Genomic DNA, 19,020 nt, shown 5'->3' with positions numbered 1-19,020 from the left:
TCAATTTTTTGCATTCAACGCTCGTCTATGCCCAGTTTGCTCCCTTTGTGATTAATGGATTGTTTGGAAGCTAGAACCTCCATGCATTATTTCTCATCTAGTTTTTAAACACAAGTTAACTTTAATCCAAAGCTTCACTTTTACTTGACAAATTATTTGAGAGGCAACCTTTACATGACTAGAATTTTGGGAGAGCCACCCCCAAAGTATTTCTCACGACATAACCAACCTAACATAACAACAAATTATATACACCAACTATTTCGACACAATTTTAAAGGATTCTTTTGTAAATTTTGAGTTCAAAGCATGGTATTTTTTCTACTACTCCTAAAAAATCATTTTATCACATCTATTTCAAACTATTCATCATTATTAGAGTTACTATTATTGTATCAAACCATTAAGATAATTTTAAATATCAAACTCTATTTTTGTAGGGGCTCATACTTTGTGTGCCCTACTTTTATTTAACAACATGGATGTGTTGACGATGTTGGAAATTTGTCAACCAAGAGGGTCTCCCCGATGTGAAGTCCCAATTATACCTCACACCATTTCGACTAGGAGCCCCATCTAGAGTATCGATCCGGCTACCATGTATTGTTGTAGATTTTCCTTGGCTACAAAGTTCAGCACAAGAGAGTAATACACAGGTATCTTCGAATCAACAAGTGAGTATGCCTTGTGAAATGTTCAACTACGAAAAGAATCAACGCCCTTCTACCAAAAAGGGGGGAGAAAAGTGTGCCATTTAAAGACAAGTAATAGTACTAATCTAGAAAAGGCACACGAGCACATACATAAGAATGAATCGTTGATCAACCAGTGAAATAGTTCACAAGGAATAAATGATTGTTAAATCAAATACAACACACCTTTAACCAGATAAGTACCAAATCCACCAAAATAGTTCAATTTCTTTAGTACAGATGAGAAACGACATACATTGAAAACATTCAAAGAACGAACTTACAATATTCACGACATATGCATGAAAGTGTGTTGACTCAACAAGCTTCTGAATTAAGAAAAAGTTCCAAGATACATCAAGACAATGAACACCACTAGCCCCAATAGTGGAGAATTAGAGCACTCACTTGCTCCTCGAAAACAACTATCTTCCTCTCCAATGCCTAGTAGGAGGAGCCAAGGTGAAAAGTGCTTTGCATGTACAATGTGTATAATAACAAATGGGGTGATCATTCACCTCCCATATGACCCTTGGACTACCCTCATCATTGTTTGACTTCTCTCTGACCTTTGAACTCCCACATGACTTTTCACATTACATGGATGACTCTTCAAACTTCCACTTACATTACATTTTTTGATATAGAATTTACTTAATCCACAAATGATGTGGCACATGATGACACATGACATCACATGACATTGATGACATGGATTGCATGATGACATGGAATTTTCAAGCCACTCTTTGTTGTTTCTTTGTCTTTGATAAGAGATGTAAAATGCTCCATCTTCATGAGAGATATCTTTATTTCTTCATATCCACCCTCCGAAGGGTTGTGCATCAGATGGAGCCTTCATGTGGTCTTGATATTTGATCTTCTGTTGTAATCTGGTGTTCCTTTTGTCTTTTCGCCTAAAGATCATCTTATGCCTTCAGCTCCATATCTGTCTTCTAGCATGGTCCCCTTCTCCTTTTACTCCATCATCATCCTGTCATGATAAGATAGAGTACTTGCAACTGAAAACCATTCATGACAAGCCAAAACCTTTCTAAAAACCCCTAACCTAACATATTTTATGAACTCACTTGTTAGGGCTAGAATTGATGATTGGTTGAGTGACTGGCTAAGGGATTACGTAGTTCCATAGGCCAAGGTCCGGGACTAAGGCTTGAGACTATGCAATGCACATTTTAGGATAGCCAGGTTCAAGAGATTGTGTAGTTGAGGGGCTTAAGAGCTCAAGGTTGGGGCTTGAGGCTTGAATATGCCAACTGTGAAGTTCTAGAAGGATAGAGGCCAAGGAATTATGCAGTTGAGGAACTCAGGGGCTCAGTCTAGAGCCCTGAGCCTTGAGACAACGCAATGCGCAGTTCTGGAAGCTTGGGCAGAGGGACTGCACAGTTGAGGGACTCAAGGACTCGGTTGGAGGCTTGAACCTTGATTTTTCCCACTACGCAATTCTGGGAGGCAAGGAGGCTAGGTGATTGTGCAATTGCACAGTTCAGGATCTCATGGTTGAGGCCTGAGCCTTGAGACTACATAATGCACAGTACTTACTAGTAGGAGAGAGAAATTGCACAGTTTTGGAGGTCAAAGGTTGCATTTGAGCACTGTGACTGTGTAGTGCACAGTCTTGGAAGGAAGAGACTATGCATTACGCATTGTCAAGGGACAAGGATGTTGCTAAAGGGTTGATACTGTGTAGTGCACAGTTCAGGCTAGGCAGAATGAGGTTGAGTGGCCTGGTCGGGGAGTTTTCCCAGTTGGACTAAGTGTTGGATTAGTGAGATGAAGATGAGCAAAAGAGAGACTTTGAGCATGATCACACACTTAGATCACTTGATGACATGACAAGGAACACTCAAAACATATGAAAAGCATGCCTTCCTCAATGCAACAACTTTGTGATGGTTCCTACCAAGTGAGACACAAAAGATATACTTTAACGAAAGTGGTGACACTTGTGCGACAATGCTTGAAACTTTGGAAATGAGTGTGAAACATGTCTACATGATAGGAACAACTAATTATCACAAATATTTTCCCTTGAAACAAGCCAAAACTTTGGTTTACATGATAAGCGACATTTCCCATGACCAAAAAATGAAATTTTTGATATGGAAAGAAAAGAGTGAACGACACTTGCAATATGCGAATGATGGTGAAAGAGAAACATTCCAGAGCGAAGCTAACATGAAAAAGACACTAATTAGAGTGAAAGAAAGAAAAAGCGACAGTCGAAAACATGAGAACGACACTTGCGAGAGCGAAGGTGCACAAAAGCGACAGTTTGAAAAACTCACCAAAATAGAAATACCAACATAGCCGAAAGTGAGATACTGTCAATGAGCATGCGCACTAAATGTCGACATGGGTTGAGCATAGCATATACACTATCTTGACAAATTGCACTAGGCCTGTTCAAGCTTACATGAAAGAATGTGCTAACGAATTCGTTAAGGACTGAGCATGTGTAAGAAGGTGACTTTGACACTTGAAATCCAAGAAGGAAACTAGAATTCTAATCAAAACATTACTGGCCAAGAAGTAACTATAGAACGATTGATTACAAGATCCACAATAGGCTCCAAAATTCAAGTGTAGGAAAAATTTTAGAGGGTATTTGTCGCAACGACAACACTTAATGACACACTGATAGAAATCCAGCGTCTCTGCCTTAGTAAACACTTTGTACATGGTCTAGTTATTTAGGAAGTATTGATTCATCCTTCAAATTACCCTCGCTTCCCCACTTACCCCGCAAATAAACATAGTCCCCGTTGTCCGTTTCGGTTGAACACAAACGTAATATCAACAATAACACAATGTTTTGAATCAAGAAAGGGTAGTATAGTTCATGATCTTTAGATTTTCAAAGTATAGTTTTTCATCTTTGGTGTTGCTATGCTACCCGCAAGCTTAGACAGTACCCTGACGGAATCACTACAAGAACACAAACATTGCTCTGTTGTCAGCGATCTTGGACAGTACCCAGGTGGAATTATTTGCTTCACCTATCGGTGCAGGAAGCCTTTCTATTCTTTCGCCTTTATTTATGTATTTATATAGCACTGTGCATAAGAACTTATTCATTTCATGGGTGGAAGAGGGATCCCGACTTATTGAGAGCAGGAGAGGTTGTTCCTTCGTAGAAGCATATAAATATCTTTGATTTAGGTTTTCTCGTTTAGATTTTTCCACTTTTCCTTTTCTACTAGATTGGATAAGCATGAAAACACTGAAACATAAAGAACCGAGTGGAGGTGTAAGGTTTCCATAGTAGACACATATATCATGGTTCGACACAAAGCTTTCCATACGCAAGGATAGTATTTTCTATCATAACATCATGACCAAAAGGTGTAACCAATACAGAGAAGAAGGACTAAAGGTTAGCCAAATGTTGTAGTGTCACAAAACCCCTTTCTTATGTTGCCACATTGTTTTCGAGCCAAAGTGCATCCTTCATGCGAAGTCTTATTGAAAAAAACACGAAAGAGAGAAGACACAACAAGAAGACCAAAATCAAAAGAAAAAAACAAATGGAGGCTAACAGAAAAGAAGATGCAAGACAAAAGTTAGAAAGCAAATGAAAGAGTATAGAAAGGGAGTGCATGATGCATATGCAAAGGAAACTAATATGCAACTAGACCTACTCCTAACCTAACTAGCTAGAAGGTTTGGCTTACGTATAATGGAATTTCCAATGTAGCCACCGTAATTGCTCTCGACATGCATACACAAAGATATGATTGATTAAAATCGATATAAAGAAATGTGCAACAGAAAAGATAAGAACTTGAATAACTTGCACAAAAATTTTAAGGTCTTGCCTGTCAGCAGAAAGATATGTCATAGTTACTACTTTTAACCATATAAGTACCAAAGCCACCAAAATAGTTCAATTTCCTTAGTACATATGAGAAATGACATACATCACAAATATTCAAAGAATAGTCTTGCAATATTCACGACATATGCATGAAAGTGTGTCGGCTCAACGAGCTTCTGAATTAAGTAAAATTTCCAAGATACATCAAGACAGTGAACACCACTAGCCCCAATAGTGGAGCATTAGAGTAGTCACTTGCTCCTCGAAAACAACTATCTTACTCTCCAATGTCTGGTAGGAGGAGCCGAGGTGAAAATTTCTTTGCATGTACAATGAGGGTGTATATATAACAAATGGGGTGATCATTCACCTCCCATATGACTCTTAGACTACCCTCATGACTATTTGACTTCTCTGTGACCTTTAGACTCCCACATGACTTTTCACATTACATGAATGACTCCTAGACTTCCACTTACATTACATTTTCCGATATAGAATTTACATAATCCACAAATAACGTGGCACATGATGACTCGTGATATGACATGGATTGCATGACGACATGGTAATGTCAAGCCACTCTTTGATGTTGCTTTGTCTTTGATAATAAATGTGAAATGCTTCATCTTCATGAGAGATATACTTTGTTCTTCATATCCACCCTCCAAGGGGTTGTGTATTAGATGGAGCCTTCATGTGGTCTTGATCTTTGATCTTTTGTTGTAATTTGGTGTTCCTTTTGTCTTCGTGCTTGAAGATAATTTTATCCCTTTAGCTCCATATGTGTCTTCTATCATGGTCCCTTCTCCTTTTCCTCCATCGTCATTCATTCATGATAAGATAGAGTACCTGCAACTGAAAACCATTCATGACAAACCGACATCAGTCTAAAAAACCCTAACCTAACATATTCCATGAACTCACCTGTTAGGGCTGGAACTGGTGATTGGTTGAGTGACTGTTTAAGGGATTGCATAGTTTCAGATGCCAAGTTCTGGGACTAAGGCTTGAGACTGCGTAATGCGCAATTCAAGATGGCTAGGTTCAAGAGATTACACAGTTGAGGGGCTTAAGAGATCACGGTTGGGGCTGGAGGCTTAAATATGCCAACTACATAGTTCTGGAAGGACAGAGGCCAACGCATAGTTGAGGGACTCAAGGACTCATTCTAGAGGCTTGAGCCTTGAGGCTGCGCAATGCGCAGTGCTGGAGGCTTGGGCAGAGGGACTACGCAGTTGAGGGACTCAAGGACTCACGTTGAAGGCTTGAGCCTTGAGTTTTCCCACTGCACAGTTTTGGGAGGTAGGGAGGCTAAGTGATTGCGTAATTCAAGAGCTCAAGGTTGAGGCCTGAGCCTTGAGGTTGTGCAAAACGTGGTACTGACTGGGCAAGAGAGAGAAATTCCGCAGTTTTGGAGGTCAAGGGTTGCATTTGAGCACTGTGATTTTGTAGTGCACAATCCTGGAAGGAAGAGACTATGCATTCTGTAGTGCTAACGGACAAAGATGTTGCTTAAGGGCTGATACTGCGTAGTGTCCAATTCAGGCTGGGAAGAATGACGCTGAGTGGCCTAGTCAGGGAGTTTTCCCAGTTGGACTGTGTTGGATCAATGAGATGAAGATGAGCAAAAGAGAGACAGTGAGCATGATCACACACTTAGATCACTTGACGACACGAAAAGGAACACTCAGAACATATGAACAACATGACTTCCTCAATGAAACAACTTTGAGATGGTTCTTACCAAGTGCGACACAAAAGACATACTTTGTGACAAAAGTGGCGAGACTCGTGCGACAATGCTTGAAACTTTGGGAATGAGTGTGAAACATGTCTACATGATAGGAACAACTCATTATCACAAATATTTGCCCTTGAAACAATCCAAAACTCTAGTTTACGCAATAAGTGACACTTCCCATGCCCGAAAAACGATTCATGCGATATGGAAAGAAAAGAGCGAACGACACTTGCGATATGTGAACGATAGTGAAAGTGACACATGTCAAAGCAAAGCTAACATGAAAACGAACTAATTAGAGTGAAAGAAAGCAGAAGTGATAGTCGAAAACATGAAAACAACACTCGCGAGAGCGAAAATGCACAAAAGCGATAGTTTGAAAAACTCACCAAAATAGAAGTACCAACACAGCGAGAAGTGAGAGACTGTCAATGAACATGTGCACTAACTATCGACATGGGTTGAGCATAGTGCAAACATTGTCTTGACAGACTGCACAAGGCTTGTTCAAGCTTGCGTGAAATAATGCGCTCACGAATTCATTACGGACTGAGCATGTGTAAGCAGGGGACTTTGACACTTGAAATCCAAGAAGGGAGCTCAAAATCTAATCAAAGCATTACCTGTCAAGAACTACGGAACGATCAATCGCAAGATCCACAATAGGCTCCAAAATTCGAGTGTAGGCAAAATTTTGGACGGTGTTTTTCGCAGCGACAACAGGGTGTTATAGAAGTTCTCTTTCAAAATGCAAGGAAGAATAATTGCTTTGAAAATGTTGTGAGGAGTTTGTTGCTTTACAAACTTCTTGGTGAAGTTTCCTACCTATATATTGTTAGTGATGAACTTCATTGTTAAGCCACTTTTTTGTAATTCATTGTTACTTAGCTTCAAGATCAAAGGACAAGACCATCCTAAATATATGATCCTTTGATAAGACTAGTAAAAAAGTGAGATATTTAAGAGGTATGAAATATAAATTAATGGATGCTTGTCGACTTTTTTACCATTATTTGGAAAAAAAATTGAGTCTTATTGTTGATCTTCGTAAGAAGTATCATGGGCATTTTGTTAGTTGGCATGTGTATTAATGAGATGGAAGAAAGATTGGATCTTCTTTTCAAAAACTAATGACTAAATTAGGGAAGAAAGAGATCCTTCACACCTTACAAAAGGATCTTGAGTCTTCTGTTGATGTCACTTCCTCTCATGCACTATTGGAAACTCATGAGCTATCTTCTCTTGAGTTTAAGAAGCATACTAAAGGGTTTGATTTCAACTTGCTTCATCAAATGGGGTATACAAGTGGTGGATTTGGTAGGTACGGGTAGGGTATTAGTACACTTATTGACTTTGAGACGAGACTAATGCGAGCAAGGCTTGAATATTTTAGGATTTCATCACTGAATCAAAATCATCATGATCTTTCTATTAGTATTTTGTATGAAACACATCTTGCAACATTGATTACAGCATCTAATGATTTTTCTGTACTAGGACTTGAATTTATTTATGATTCAAAAGAACCATACCTTGTATATTTCGTTTAACCAACTCCAAGTTTTCCAAAATCCACATCTCAACCATATCAATACCCTAATCATTGTGATCAGAGGCATTCTCACTATCCATCCAAGGATTGAAATTGCTATTAGTATGTTAGCAATGTTTCTTACCTATCTTTAGTGAAGAAAAGTAAAGACAAAGGTTTGATCAATATTGACTAGCCTATTGTGGTTGGATTTATAAAAGGTCACATTACAATTTTCAAAGCTTGTTTGAGGACCTGCTACCAACTTATGTCATCAGTCTTACAATGTTGCAATAGTCATCATTCTCATTGATTGATTTTCCATCATTAGGTATTTATTGGGTAGTATCTTTAGATGGGGCATAATTGTCTATTGCTTCTATGTGACATGTATGCACTTTACGATGTGAGGACCAGATTATTGCATGTATTATTTGAAGTACTCACTAAGATCTTTTACCCTCTTATTGAAGGTGGTCAACTCTCCTTGCTTTGCATGATTTGAGCACTCTTGTTGATCTTCACTACCTTGCATGTAGCTTTGTTGGATCCCTTTCAATGCCAACATGCAATTTTCCATCTTTCTCATTTTTGGAGAACATCCTTTGATAAGAAGGGATTGATTCCTTGATCTTGATCACCTAGGCCAATGTTCACTTATGGAGATGCATGTCTACTTCATTAACATTGAAAACAATTATGTGAAGAACTTTTTGATTTCCTAGACGCTGCAATTCTAAAGGACTCTCTGTTGCAAACATGTCTACACTTTGCCATGGCTCAAGTGTTGTTGACATTGGTCATTCTTCTATTCCCTACGCCATAGAACATTAAGAGAGGATTATTATGATGTCCATTTGGCCAAATTCTTGTGTTTACTACATATTTCCAAGTGAAAATTAATGGGAGGCATTGGGATATAACTTTTACTTCATCAAATATCCTTATTGCTAATTTTCCTTATTTGTGCCTCCAAGTCGATATTATGGGTTTTAAAAATGTCGATTAATCTTAGTGAGCATTAATTATTCTTATGGTCTACCATTCGTGTAGTGTTTAGGTGGCCTTAGTGGTCCCTTACTAATATGGTGGTTATAAGGTGCCCCGATGATACCTAATCCATGTGATGGTTATGTTCAGACTAATCAGTATATAAAGGGGTCTATTATCTATTATAATACAATTTGTTAATGAAAACAATGTTTAAGATAAGTTTTCTACCCCATTAGAGTTTCTCCAATATACAACTAGTGTTAATCTTTTATGTTATGATGATATGCAATATTTTATTTTTTAACATACGGGAGTAAAGCTCGATGCACCTTGACAAGTTCAAATAAACATCAACTTATAAAGTAGTGAAAAGTGCAATCCCTAATTCTTCCATAGAGACAAATAGACTCCCCACTTCAACGACTCTTAACATTTTTCCCCTTGCATCCTAAGATGTCGTTATTGAAATGTAACGTTTTACACCCTATTGAGTCAACGTTAACTTCTATCAATGCAATTTTGAGTCCATCGACAATGAAAGTAATGCAAATTTGATTCAAAAAGTTCTGATATATGGAACTTAACATGGCATGTCATAAAGTGTCTAACAAAAATGCCCCACATTTTGTTACATATATCAACAATCTCACAAACAATTAAAAAAAACCAAATATGACATTTTAATTTGCAATTATTTTTCTCTAAACCCCTTTCATCACACTTTATCACAAACATTTTTATTTGTTATGTTCCACTTAATAAGAAATTATAAAATTACAAATTTGTAAATATTATATTTACCATTCAACTATATATTTTACTTATAACCATCTATTTTTATTAAAAATAAATAAATTATTATAGTATATATTTTTTTGGTTTATATATCAACAAGCTTGACGAGTGGTTAAATTTGCATGGGGGTGATGGTATCTATTTGGGCAAGTTTGTTATAAGGCTTCTTTTGTATGCAAATGACCTTATTCTGATTGCTAAATCAGCGCTTGGTTTGCAAGAGCACTTACTATCCCTTGCGTATTTTTGTAGAAGTGTGGGGATGCAAGTCAACATCAGCAAAACGAAAGTAGTGGTCTTCTCTAAGAAAAGAAAACATAACCAGCATAAGTTATACTTTGAAGACAACATTCTGGAAGAAGTTGCGGATTACAAATACCTCTGAATTGACTTCAACAAAAATCTAAGTTGGAATGGTTGTAGAAAGAAAAGAACTTTGGGGGGTTGGAAGCATTTTATGCTTTTCAAAATAGGTGTAGAGACGCAGAGTTATGGGACTGAAAAACCACTCAAACTATTTTTGGGCTTCTAGTGATTCTAATGATTCTCTATGGTTGTGAACTATGGGCTAGCAGTACATTCGACATGCAGTGGAGACAAATTGAGAAAATTTAGAAGCGTTTGATTACAAACAAATTTAAGATTAAAAGTGCAGTTCGTTATGATATCTTGTTAAGTGAAACAAGCACTGCTCCTATTGAAGCAATTGCTATGGTGCGAGTCATAAGGTATTTGAAAAAAATTGAGCAAATGGAAGAGGGTAGATGGCCTAAGGTTGTCTTTAACGATAGATTGTGCAAGAGCAAAAAAATTTGGATGCAGCAAAATAACAAATGGTTTAGTAAATGGGATATTTGCTTGAACGTGTGTCCCATAAACAACAAAGAGATAAAAACTTTTGTTATGGAAAAGTTCCACAAGCGTACTTGGGATAAGGAGATAGGAAGAAAGAAAAATTACTATATTGAAGTGTTTAATCCCTCTCATAGTCATCAACCAAAAGCATACATAGAGGCCAATATCTCTTGGAGAGCCAAAATTCTTATTGCTCAATTAAGGACTAATTCTCATCAACTCCGTTATGAAACGGGGCGCTGGAAAATGCCAAAGGAAGTCTGGGAGGAAAGAGTATGCATTTTTTGTTCTTCCGGAAAAGTGGAAACAAAAAAACATTTCATTTTAGAATGTGAGGCCTTCAAATACAACAGGGAAAGTTATGCAGATATGCTAGCAGCTAGTTCTTGGGATAATCTATTTAGCGAGGGGTTTGTTGAGAAGCTGGGAGCATTTGTTTTGAAGCTTCACAGAAAAGGGCCAAATACATCACGCAGATAAGGAAGCAACCTGCCTCATAGGCTATATTTAGCCTCGTGGACATTAAAATAATTTCTTTCTTTCTTTCTCCCAAAAGAAAAAAAGTCCCACACTTTGTTACACATATGAATGATCTCACAAATTTCTCGCATATAATAATATAAAATATTATATAATATCAAAATCTTTTTAAAAAACACCAGGACTACTATGCAATTGATTCAAAATAACTATTTGATAAATAACCCCAAAGTTTCTCCACCTTTAGGCGGAGTAAGGCAAATGACAAAATTTCCGCTCCCAGTTTTGATGATACAGATAATGCAAAACTTAAAACTCATCGTCTCCTTTAGGCGGAGTAAGGCAAATGACAAAATTTCCGCTCCCAGTTTTGATGATACAGATAATGCAAAACTTAAAACTCATCGTCTCATGAATCACCCATTTCAATCTCTTTCACTTCCTATGTCTGTAATAACTTTTGCTCCATTTTAACTTTTGCTCCATTTTAACCACCAGGTTGGAGAAATAATCTGCGTTTCTTTAATAGTTGATCAGGATACCTTCAAGACTACGCATAATCACTTTTGTATATCTGCATGAATGAATCCATCAAATTTCAAAAATCGAAGCCGGACAATGTCAATTATCTCCTGCTAATCATAGACTCAATCACCACCTGCGGTAATTATCAGAAGGATAGTTGTTTAATGAGTCAACATTCAAAACATTTATATCCCTGGATATTCGGATAATCATTGCTTTTTAACAAGTCAACTTTCGTGTGGTGATATCAAGTCAAGAAACATAAGGAATGATATATACATCGAAAGCTCTTAAAAATGGCTTTTCTTAGCAACTCCGTCACCAGTTAATTTACAACCAATATCTTGTGAAAATGAAGATAACATATTTTCCAATGCTCAGTTGTTAGGTAGCATTAAAAACCACATTTCACACTAACAATGTGAGTGACGACTCTCTATTTCAACTTCATCAGTGGGTAACCCACAGGTATCACTATATCATTGGCAGCTTGCAAAAGCAATCATCCATACAAATAGAGCTACAGTTAAGTATAAAAGACTGCATGGCTGATTGAAGGGAACTGACCATCTTTGTTTAAACATGGGCATTTGGGGCAATCTTTTCATGGTTTTTAGTATCTAGTCAACTCTGGAGAAGCTCAAAATAAATTGTCCACTTCTACCAACCAAAAACGCATTTTGCTCTAAGATATTAAAAGTACATTTTCAATTCAATCCAAGGCCGTCTATTTACCTCTAAAATGTATTGCCTAGATAGCTGCATGTATTGGAAGGAAAGAAGTAAATTAGACTACTCCGCGATTTAATTCCTAAAGGTATTTTGAAACCTGAAAAGAGAGCCTTGAAGAAAATTCTTTGGTATATTGCCGTCTAAAATGAACTTCATTGGCCTTGATTTATATTGTCATCATTATTCTTTTTATCTGTTGTTTCATCAGAAACAACTTTGAATTTCAGAACCTTGTGAAGCTGACAAACATTCTTGATTTGTTTCCTTGGTGCCTGATTAGGATCAACTATGCACTTTCCGGCAAACAGATTTGCGTCAGAGGGTCCAGTTTCCTCGTGTGCTATGGAATATTCTTCCGCTGCACCAAAATGTTAGGTCAATTAAATATCTAGAAATCATCAAAATATAAATATCACAAAGTATTTGATTCACATTTCTCTGAAAGTTTCAAAATGGTAATGGAACCCAATGTTAATAACAAACCACAAAATGTACAGAATACGTGTCACTACTGAAACTCTCTCTCTTTCTCTCTCTCAAAATAAACAAACCCGTGACCCAGCTGAATAAGACTGAAAAGAATCTTAACTTTTGGTAACGACAGACTCACAAGAACTTCAAACTTCCATACCTAGAAACATAACCAAATGTAAAAATTCATAAAACCAGAATCTCAGCGAAACAGCTATAACAAATCAATGTATAGTCAGTTGACTCTTGCATAGGAATAACAAGTATTAACAATAACGTGTAACAATGATGGAGTTAATAAAACACAAGCCATGTTGTAGTACCTCTCCCCTTGGACTTCACTTTGTACACCAAATGCTTGGAGATTGGAAAGAAGACCGGAGTTATAATTTCTTGACTATGTGACATTTTCATGTGCTAATTTTTAATGTAGGAAACCCTTGTTATGTAGTTATCAAGGCCTTGTAAAGAACTCCATTTTATTTGGAAAATGTAATTTGAGGAGATAATCCCTATGATGGTTGTTGTTATGTTAAGATTACTCCTAATAAACCAATTGCTACTAGCGTGATATCACATCACCTTCATACCAACGTTTTTAATAGCACACCTAGTTTTTCATGGTCAATTTTCTGCAATATATTTCAGTAGCTAGGGTTGATTTCTGGCAAGCATAGCAGCCCCTATTTCCCTACATCTTCATGCACTCACCCTCTTTGATTTTTGCTTCCTTGACTCCATTTGCCCAAGATGTGATTAGGCATCTGGTCTTGGGGTTTTCCATCTTTCCTTCTCACACCATTCATTCTTCCATTATACTACATCCACTTGTTTTGTTAAGGTTTACTCTTCACAAATCACCTTGTATCTTCACTCTATAGCATTAGCAATCCTTCCTTTATGGAAAAAACTGCTTGAGTTGGAGAAGAGACAACCAAATGTGAGAGGAAGAGCTACTATGGTGATAGTGAGTAGCCTTCCTGATTTGCACAAGACTATCCTCTTGATGCTCGAGACTTTACATCATTTGAGGGTGCTAGACTTTCGTGTAACACCATCAACAAGTTGTTGCAAGGATGGTCAAGCTTTGGCCATTGAGAGGGAGGATGCCTTGTCACCACAAGTCTCAATGGCTTCAAGTTAATAAAGCTTGTATGGTGAAAGTGGCCCTAGCCTATTGAGAATAATAAATCATTTGAAGAAGAAACAACCTGTTCAATATTTTGCCATCAAGAAGTTGTTAAAAGGATGGTTGAACTTGGGCATTGAGAGGGAGCACACCTTGTCACCACAAGTCTCAAGTTTCAAGTACAACTGAGGAAAAAATGCATCATAGATCTGTCTAGCCATGTGAAGTAAAGGATTAGTTTTTGAGTTTTTGAGAGGTCCATTCAAACTGAACCTATGGTATAAAAAGTACAAAATAGACTTCAATGGATGATGAATATGCTTCATCGCCACTACAATAAGCATTAGGACAAAGAAATCCCTACACTGATGAAAATGCACAATGCATAGATCTTAGGCTTAATTGTGCAAAAATATGATAGAACTTATTTTACTGGAAAAAACTATATATAATTGTAGAGATGTTAGTACATGTCATTACTGGGCATGCTACAATTTGTTTATAGTGCACACTATCCCACAACTTCTGTTGTAAGAAATAAGTGCAAATGCTTGAACAGGGGTAGAATCTTCTGCTCTTGGAGTGTATAAGTAAATGGAATCTTGACTTCCTCTAATAGATTGATTCATTATTTTTCTTCCAAGTAATGCAATACTCCATTGCAAATCAAAGCTTGATTACACTACATCAAATATTTATTATTATCATCCTATTTTAAAATATTTTGTAGGACTTTACAATTGTAAACAGCATACTGGACATCATAAGGACTGCTAGTGTATTTCACAACACCTAAAAATTGATTCTATTTAGATAGTACCGATGCCATCCATGTTGTAATATATGCCAACTTATGCCTCATACATCATAACTCAATTTCTGATTATAAAGCTTCAAATCAGAAATGCCTCACGTATTCTCCTTTAGCTATTCTGAACATACTTGTATATTCCAATCCCATTGATTAAATGCAATGTTACATTCATCATTATCAGAAATTTATCATCAGGGTTCCAGGTTTTGAATCAGCCACAGTATTGGGAAAAATATCAGAAATTATCAGGAAACTTTAAAAATACAAAAAAAAATCAGTTTTTTCAAATTTCTACTTATAAAGCAACATCAACATCAAACAAACACATTGTAACATGAATATGAAAATAAAACTGCAATATAAAATGTATAAGTTGCAGTGATGCGAAAATCGCGATAATCTGATTTTTAAAATTTAACGATATTATCGCCCGATTTTTAAGCGTACTTTTTTTCGTGATTTTTTTTCCGAAAAAATCGCGATAATTTCAAAAACTCGTGATAAAAACAAAAAAACCGCGATTTGATTGATATTTATCACTGGGCCAGCTGACAGCGGGTTTATAACACCAAAAAACGAATTTTTTTAATTCATTTGGACAAATAGTGGCAGCAGCGTGGATTGGGAGTGACCTAGGAGAAAAGCCTTGATCGATTGGGCGCTGAGGAGGAGAAAAACGACTCAAAAACCCTGGTGGATTGAGAGTTGAGGAGAGGATCACTTCTCCGGCAAACCAGTATGGGCACCAAATTTGTGTTTTGTTTTGGTTTTTTTTTTGTTTTTGGTTGGGGTTGGAATCACTTTGGATAACCCATTGTTTATCAAATATTTTTGAGTTGATTTGATAGTGTTTTTGTTTGTTAAATTGTCAAAAATTCAATGTGTTTTGTCATGTTACTCATGTACGTAATTTTTTTTAATTTTTGTAGCTTGCAATCCTTATTTTGCCATAGGTTCACCGTTCAACTTCAAAGTTCAAACTCCAAACTTCATCTTACAAATTCAAAACTCAAGAGTCAAGAGTTCAACCAAGTTACAAACATGCCAAGGAAATTAGACCCTCTGGGGAATTTAGTGAACCTAATGGAGGGTTTGATAGAATAAACTTGAGTTGCAAGTTGTGTAGGCATCATATGTCGGGGGGGTTTATAGATTGAAGTATCACCTTGCACAAATCCCTAGATTTGATGTAGGGCCTTGCACAAATACAAATCCGGAAATCATCCAAAGAGCCATGAGATCATTGGAAGAATTAAAGCACGAGAGAGAGGCCAAAGCAGAAATGAAAAAGCAAAAAGCAACTAGAAAAAAGGGTGTTAGGCTCAGGTGAACAAGGAAGTGGCACTGGTTCTACTTCAGCATCAATATCTACAACCAACCCAGTAGCTGCCTCATCATTTTTTGTTTCTAGAACCATGCCTGGTTCACAACCATATATCACTTCAATGCTTAAAAAAACTGAGAAAGAACGAGCTGACAAGTTGTTGGCCAAATTTCTCCTTTGGAGTGATATTCTTTTCAGCGTTGCAAAGGAATAATCCATTTTTCCAGCCTGTTGTTGATGCTATTACAATTGTTGGCCCAGGGTACAAAATCCCTTCTTATGATGACTTTAGAGGCCGGATTCTTCAAAATGAAAAGGTTGACTGCACCAAAAGATTGGAGGAGTTTAGGGTATCATGGGCACAAACAGGATGCACTGTGATGTCAGATGGTTGGACCGACCAAAAGGGGAGAAGCCTTATAAACTTCTTGGTTAGTTGTCCCAAGGGGACAATGTTTATGAAATCTATTGATGCAGATTCTTCACATATCAAAGACGCAAAAAACTTTATGTGATTTGTTGGATATGTTTATTTTGGAGGTGGGGGCAGAACATATTGTCCAAGTCATAACAGACAATACTGCAAATTATGTTGCTACTGGCAAGATGCTTATGGAGAGGCATCCTACTTTATTTTGGACACCTTATGCTGCACATTGTACTGATTTGATGTTGGAGGACATAGGAAAAATTTCCTTTATCAAAGATATTGTTGACTCATCAAAAAGCATTACAAAATTTATATATAATCATACATTTGTGCTTAGCTTGATGAGAAAATTCACCAACAACAAGGGGTTGGTGCGCCCCGCCATTACACAGTTTGCCACCAGTTTCATATCTCTTCAATTCCTCTTGAATTCAATGCGGGATGTGAAGAGAATGTTTCTTTCAGAGGAGTGGCGTGCTTTGACAATGAGCCGCAAACCAGAGGGAGAGGCCATATGCAGATTAGTTTTATACCAGGAAGACTTCTGGGCGGGAGTGCAGGAGGTGTGCACCGTTACTGAACCTTTGGTAAAGGTTCTTCGATTAGTTGATGGTGAGAAGCCCACAATGGGCTATTTGTATGAGGCCATAGACAGGGCCAAAGAATCCATTCGGGCCTACTATGATGATAAGGGAGATGAAGGGTTTCAGAAACAACTCCTCCTATGGGAAGTGATTGATGAACGATGAAACAACACACTCCATCATCCCATTCATGCTGCAGGGATCTCCCTGAACCCCGCATTTTCTTACCCATGTGGATTTGTATTTGATGCTGAGATCATGGATGGATTCTTAACCTGTGTTCAGAGGATGGTGCGATCTCCAGTAGAACGTACAGAAATATCCAAAGAAATGGAGATATACAGAATGGCAAGTGGCACATTTGGCTTTGAAATGGCTGTGACTGATAGGACGACTAAAATGCCAGGTATTTTTGAGTTTGTTTCAAATTTCATTTTCTTCAAGTTCATAACTTCAAACTTTGCTTCAACTTTCAAATTTCATTTTTTTTCTTATGTTTATTTAAATTTTTATTTGTAATTTTGTTGTAGATGCATAGTGGAGAATGTATGGTGCTAGGGTACCCCATCTACAAAAGATTGCCATTTGAATCCTCAGCCAAACATGTAGCTCCTCAGGATGCGAGCGCAACTAGAGTGTATTTGAAAAAATACACAACAAGAAGCGCAACAGGTTAAAATTAAAAGTTAAAACTTAAAATATTGCAAATTTCCAATTAATTTTTTGAATTCATTAAACAATAATTTTTTATAATTATTATTTCATGATCTTTGTATAGGTTGGAGTCCCAACGACTTAATGACATGATCTACGTCTATTACAATCTTCGATTGTGGGTGAGGCAACTTGAGAGGATACTTGATATGGAGGCCATCTCATTGGATGGGATTGACACCACTGTTGCAAGGAGGGTTGAGGCCGAGAGGCCTCTCATGGAGTCTGCCAATGATTGGTTAGAGTAGGAGGTAGTGGAAGGCGTAGAGGGGGGAAGGAGGAGGAGGAGCAATAGAAGGAAGAGGTGACACCACCTACCCGGGCAACCCCTGCCACCAGTGGAGGACATGGTCTACCTCCTGTAGCTCCTAGTTCTTCAGCTTCTAGAGCACAGCAGAGTCCACTGCCAAATCCACTGGCATCTACATCTAGAGGGTAAGGGAAAGCTATTGCATTTTCTCGCAAGAGGGGCAGAGGAAATCAGTAGTATTAGACTTTAGTTATTTGGTTCATTTCATTGTATATGATATTATGACTCATGATATGAGATACATTATTATATTTTTTGTTGATATTTTGAGGCTGAGTTGGGACTTAGGAGTCAAGACTTACTATTCAAGACATGATTCATTGTTATGTGTGATGTAGCACTAGAAATGATATTACACATCTTATATGTTAGTTCTTTTATCATATTTATGTGTCAATGTATTTATTTTATGTTGTAGATGCTTTAGATATTAAAAAAATTGAAAAAAAAATGAATATTTTTGTATTTTACGATTATTTCCCGATTTTTTCCCTTGCCGATACTATCCCGATAACAATAACTGCAACATTGATAAGTTGTCAAGTGGTACATTAGACATCGATACTGAAATATGATATCTGTCTTGACTCCTAAGTCATCAGTCCTAATAGGATAATAGAAAATCACATCAAAACAAAGATTAATGTATCCCATCATCCATGAGATGTTCATCATGAGGCATCTAGATACTACAAGCCTAATTATGATGCACCAAGATGTCAATGATGCCTTCTACCCCTATTACGGGAAAAGGTCACCAGTATCATTCTTCCTGTTGTAACCCTAGAGACAACCTCTGGCTAAGACGAGGTCAGTGCCTAGGACATCTACGCAAAAAGATGGAAACTTTGTTTAATATCCCGTACATGATTTCCCAAATCTATTTAGGAAGATGAAATGTAAGGGTAGCTCTTGGAGAAAAAGACACCTTCCCGGATGGCTACGCTGTCTATGAAAATGATTTTGAAGTTGTAGTAGGGTGAAAGAATGAAACAATGAAAGATTCAAAATAGAAGGTTGCGGTAACAGAATCTTCTACACCAAATATTAGAAGAAACC

At 37.2% G+C, this 19,020-nt stretch overlaps 1 protein-coding gene across 4 annotated transcripts in view; it reads right to left on the bottom strand.

The window, feature by feature from the left end:
• Nucleotides 1-11,647: 11,647 nt before the first annotated feature.
• Nucleotides 11,648-19,020, bottom strand: part of LOC149141435 (Transcription factor TFIIIC, tau55-related protein) — a 205,112-nt gene continuing 197,739 nt past the window's right edge. For all 4 annotated transcript variants that reach the window (XM_089449472.1, XM_089449471.1, XM_089449474.1 and 1 more), the window contains one exon: nt 11,648-12,543. In XM_089449472.1, the coding sequence (XP_089305598.1) occupies nt 12,338-12,543 (206 nt within the window). In that variant the 3' untranslated portion in view covers nt 11,648-12,337. The remainder of the gene's footprint in view (nt 12,544-19,020) is intronic.

The sequence above is a fragment of the Pinus tabuliformis genome, chromosome X (genome assembly GCF_031772625.1).
Source record: "Pinus tabuliformis cultivar Carrire ecotype Pingquan chromosome X, CPIR1, whole genome shotgun sequence".
Taxonomy (NCBI): Eukaryota; Viridiplantae; Streptophyta; class Pinopsida; order Pinales; family Pinaceae; genus Pinus; species Pinus tabuliformis.
This window is presented reverse-complemented; position numbering and strand designations above follow the sequence as displayed.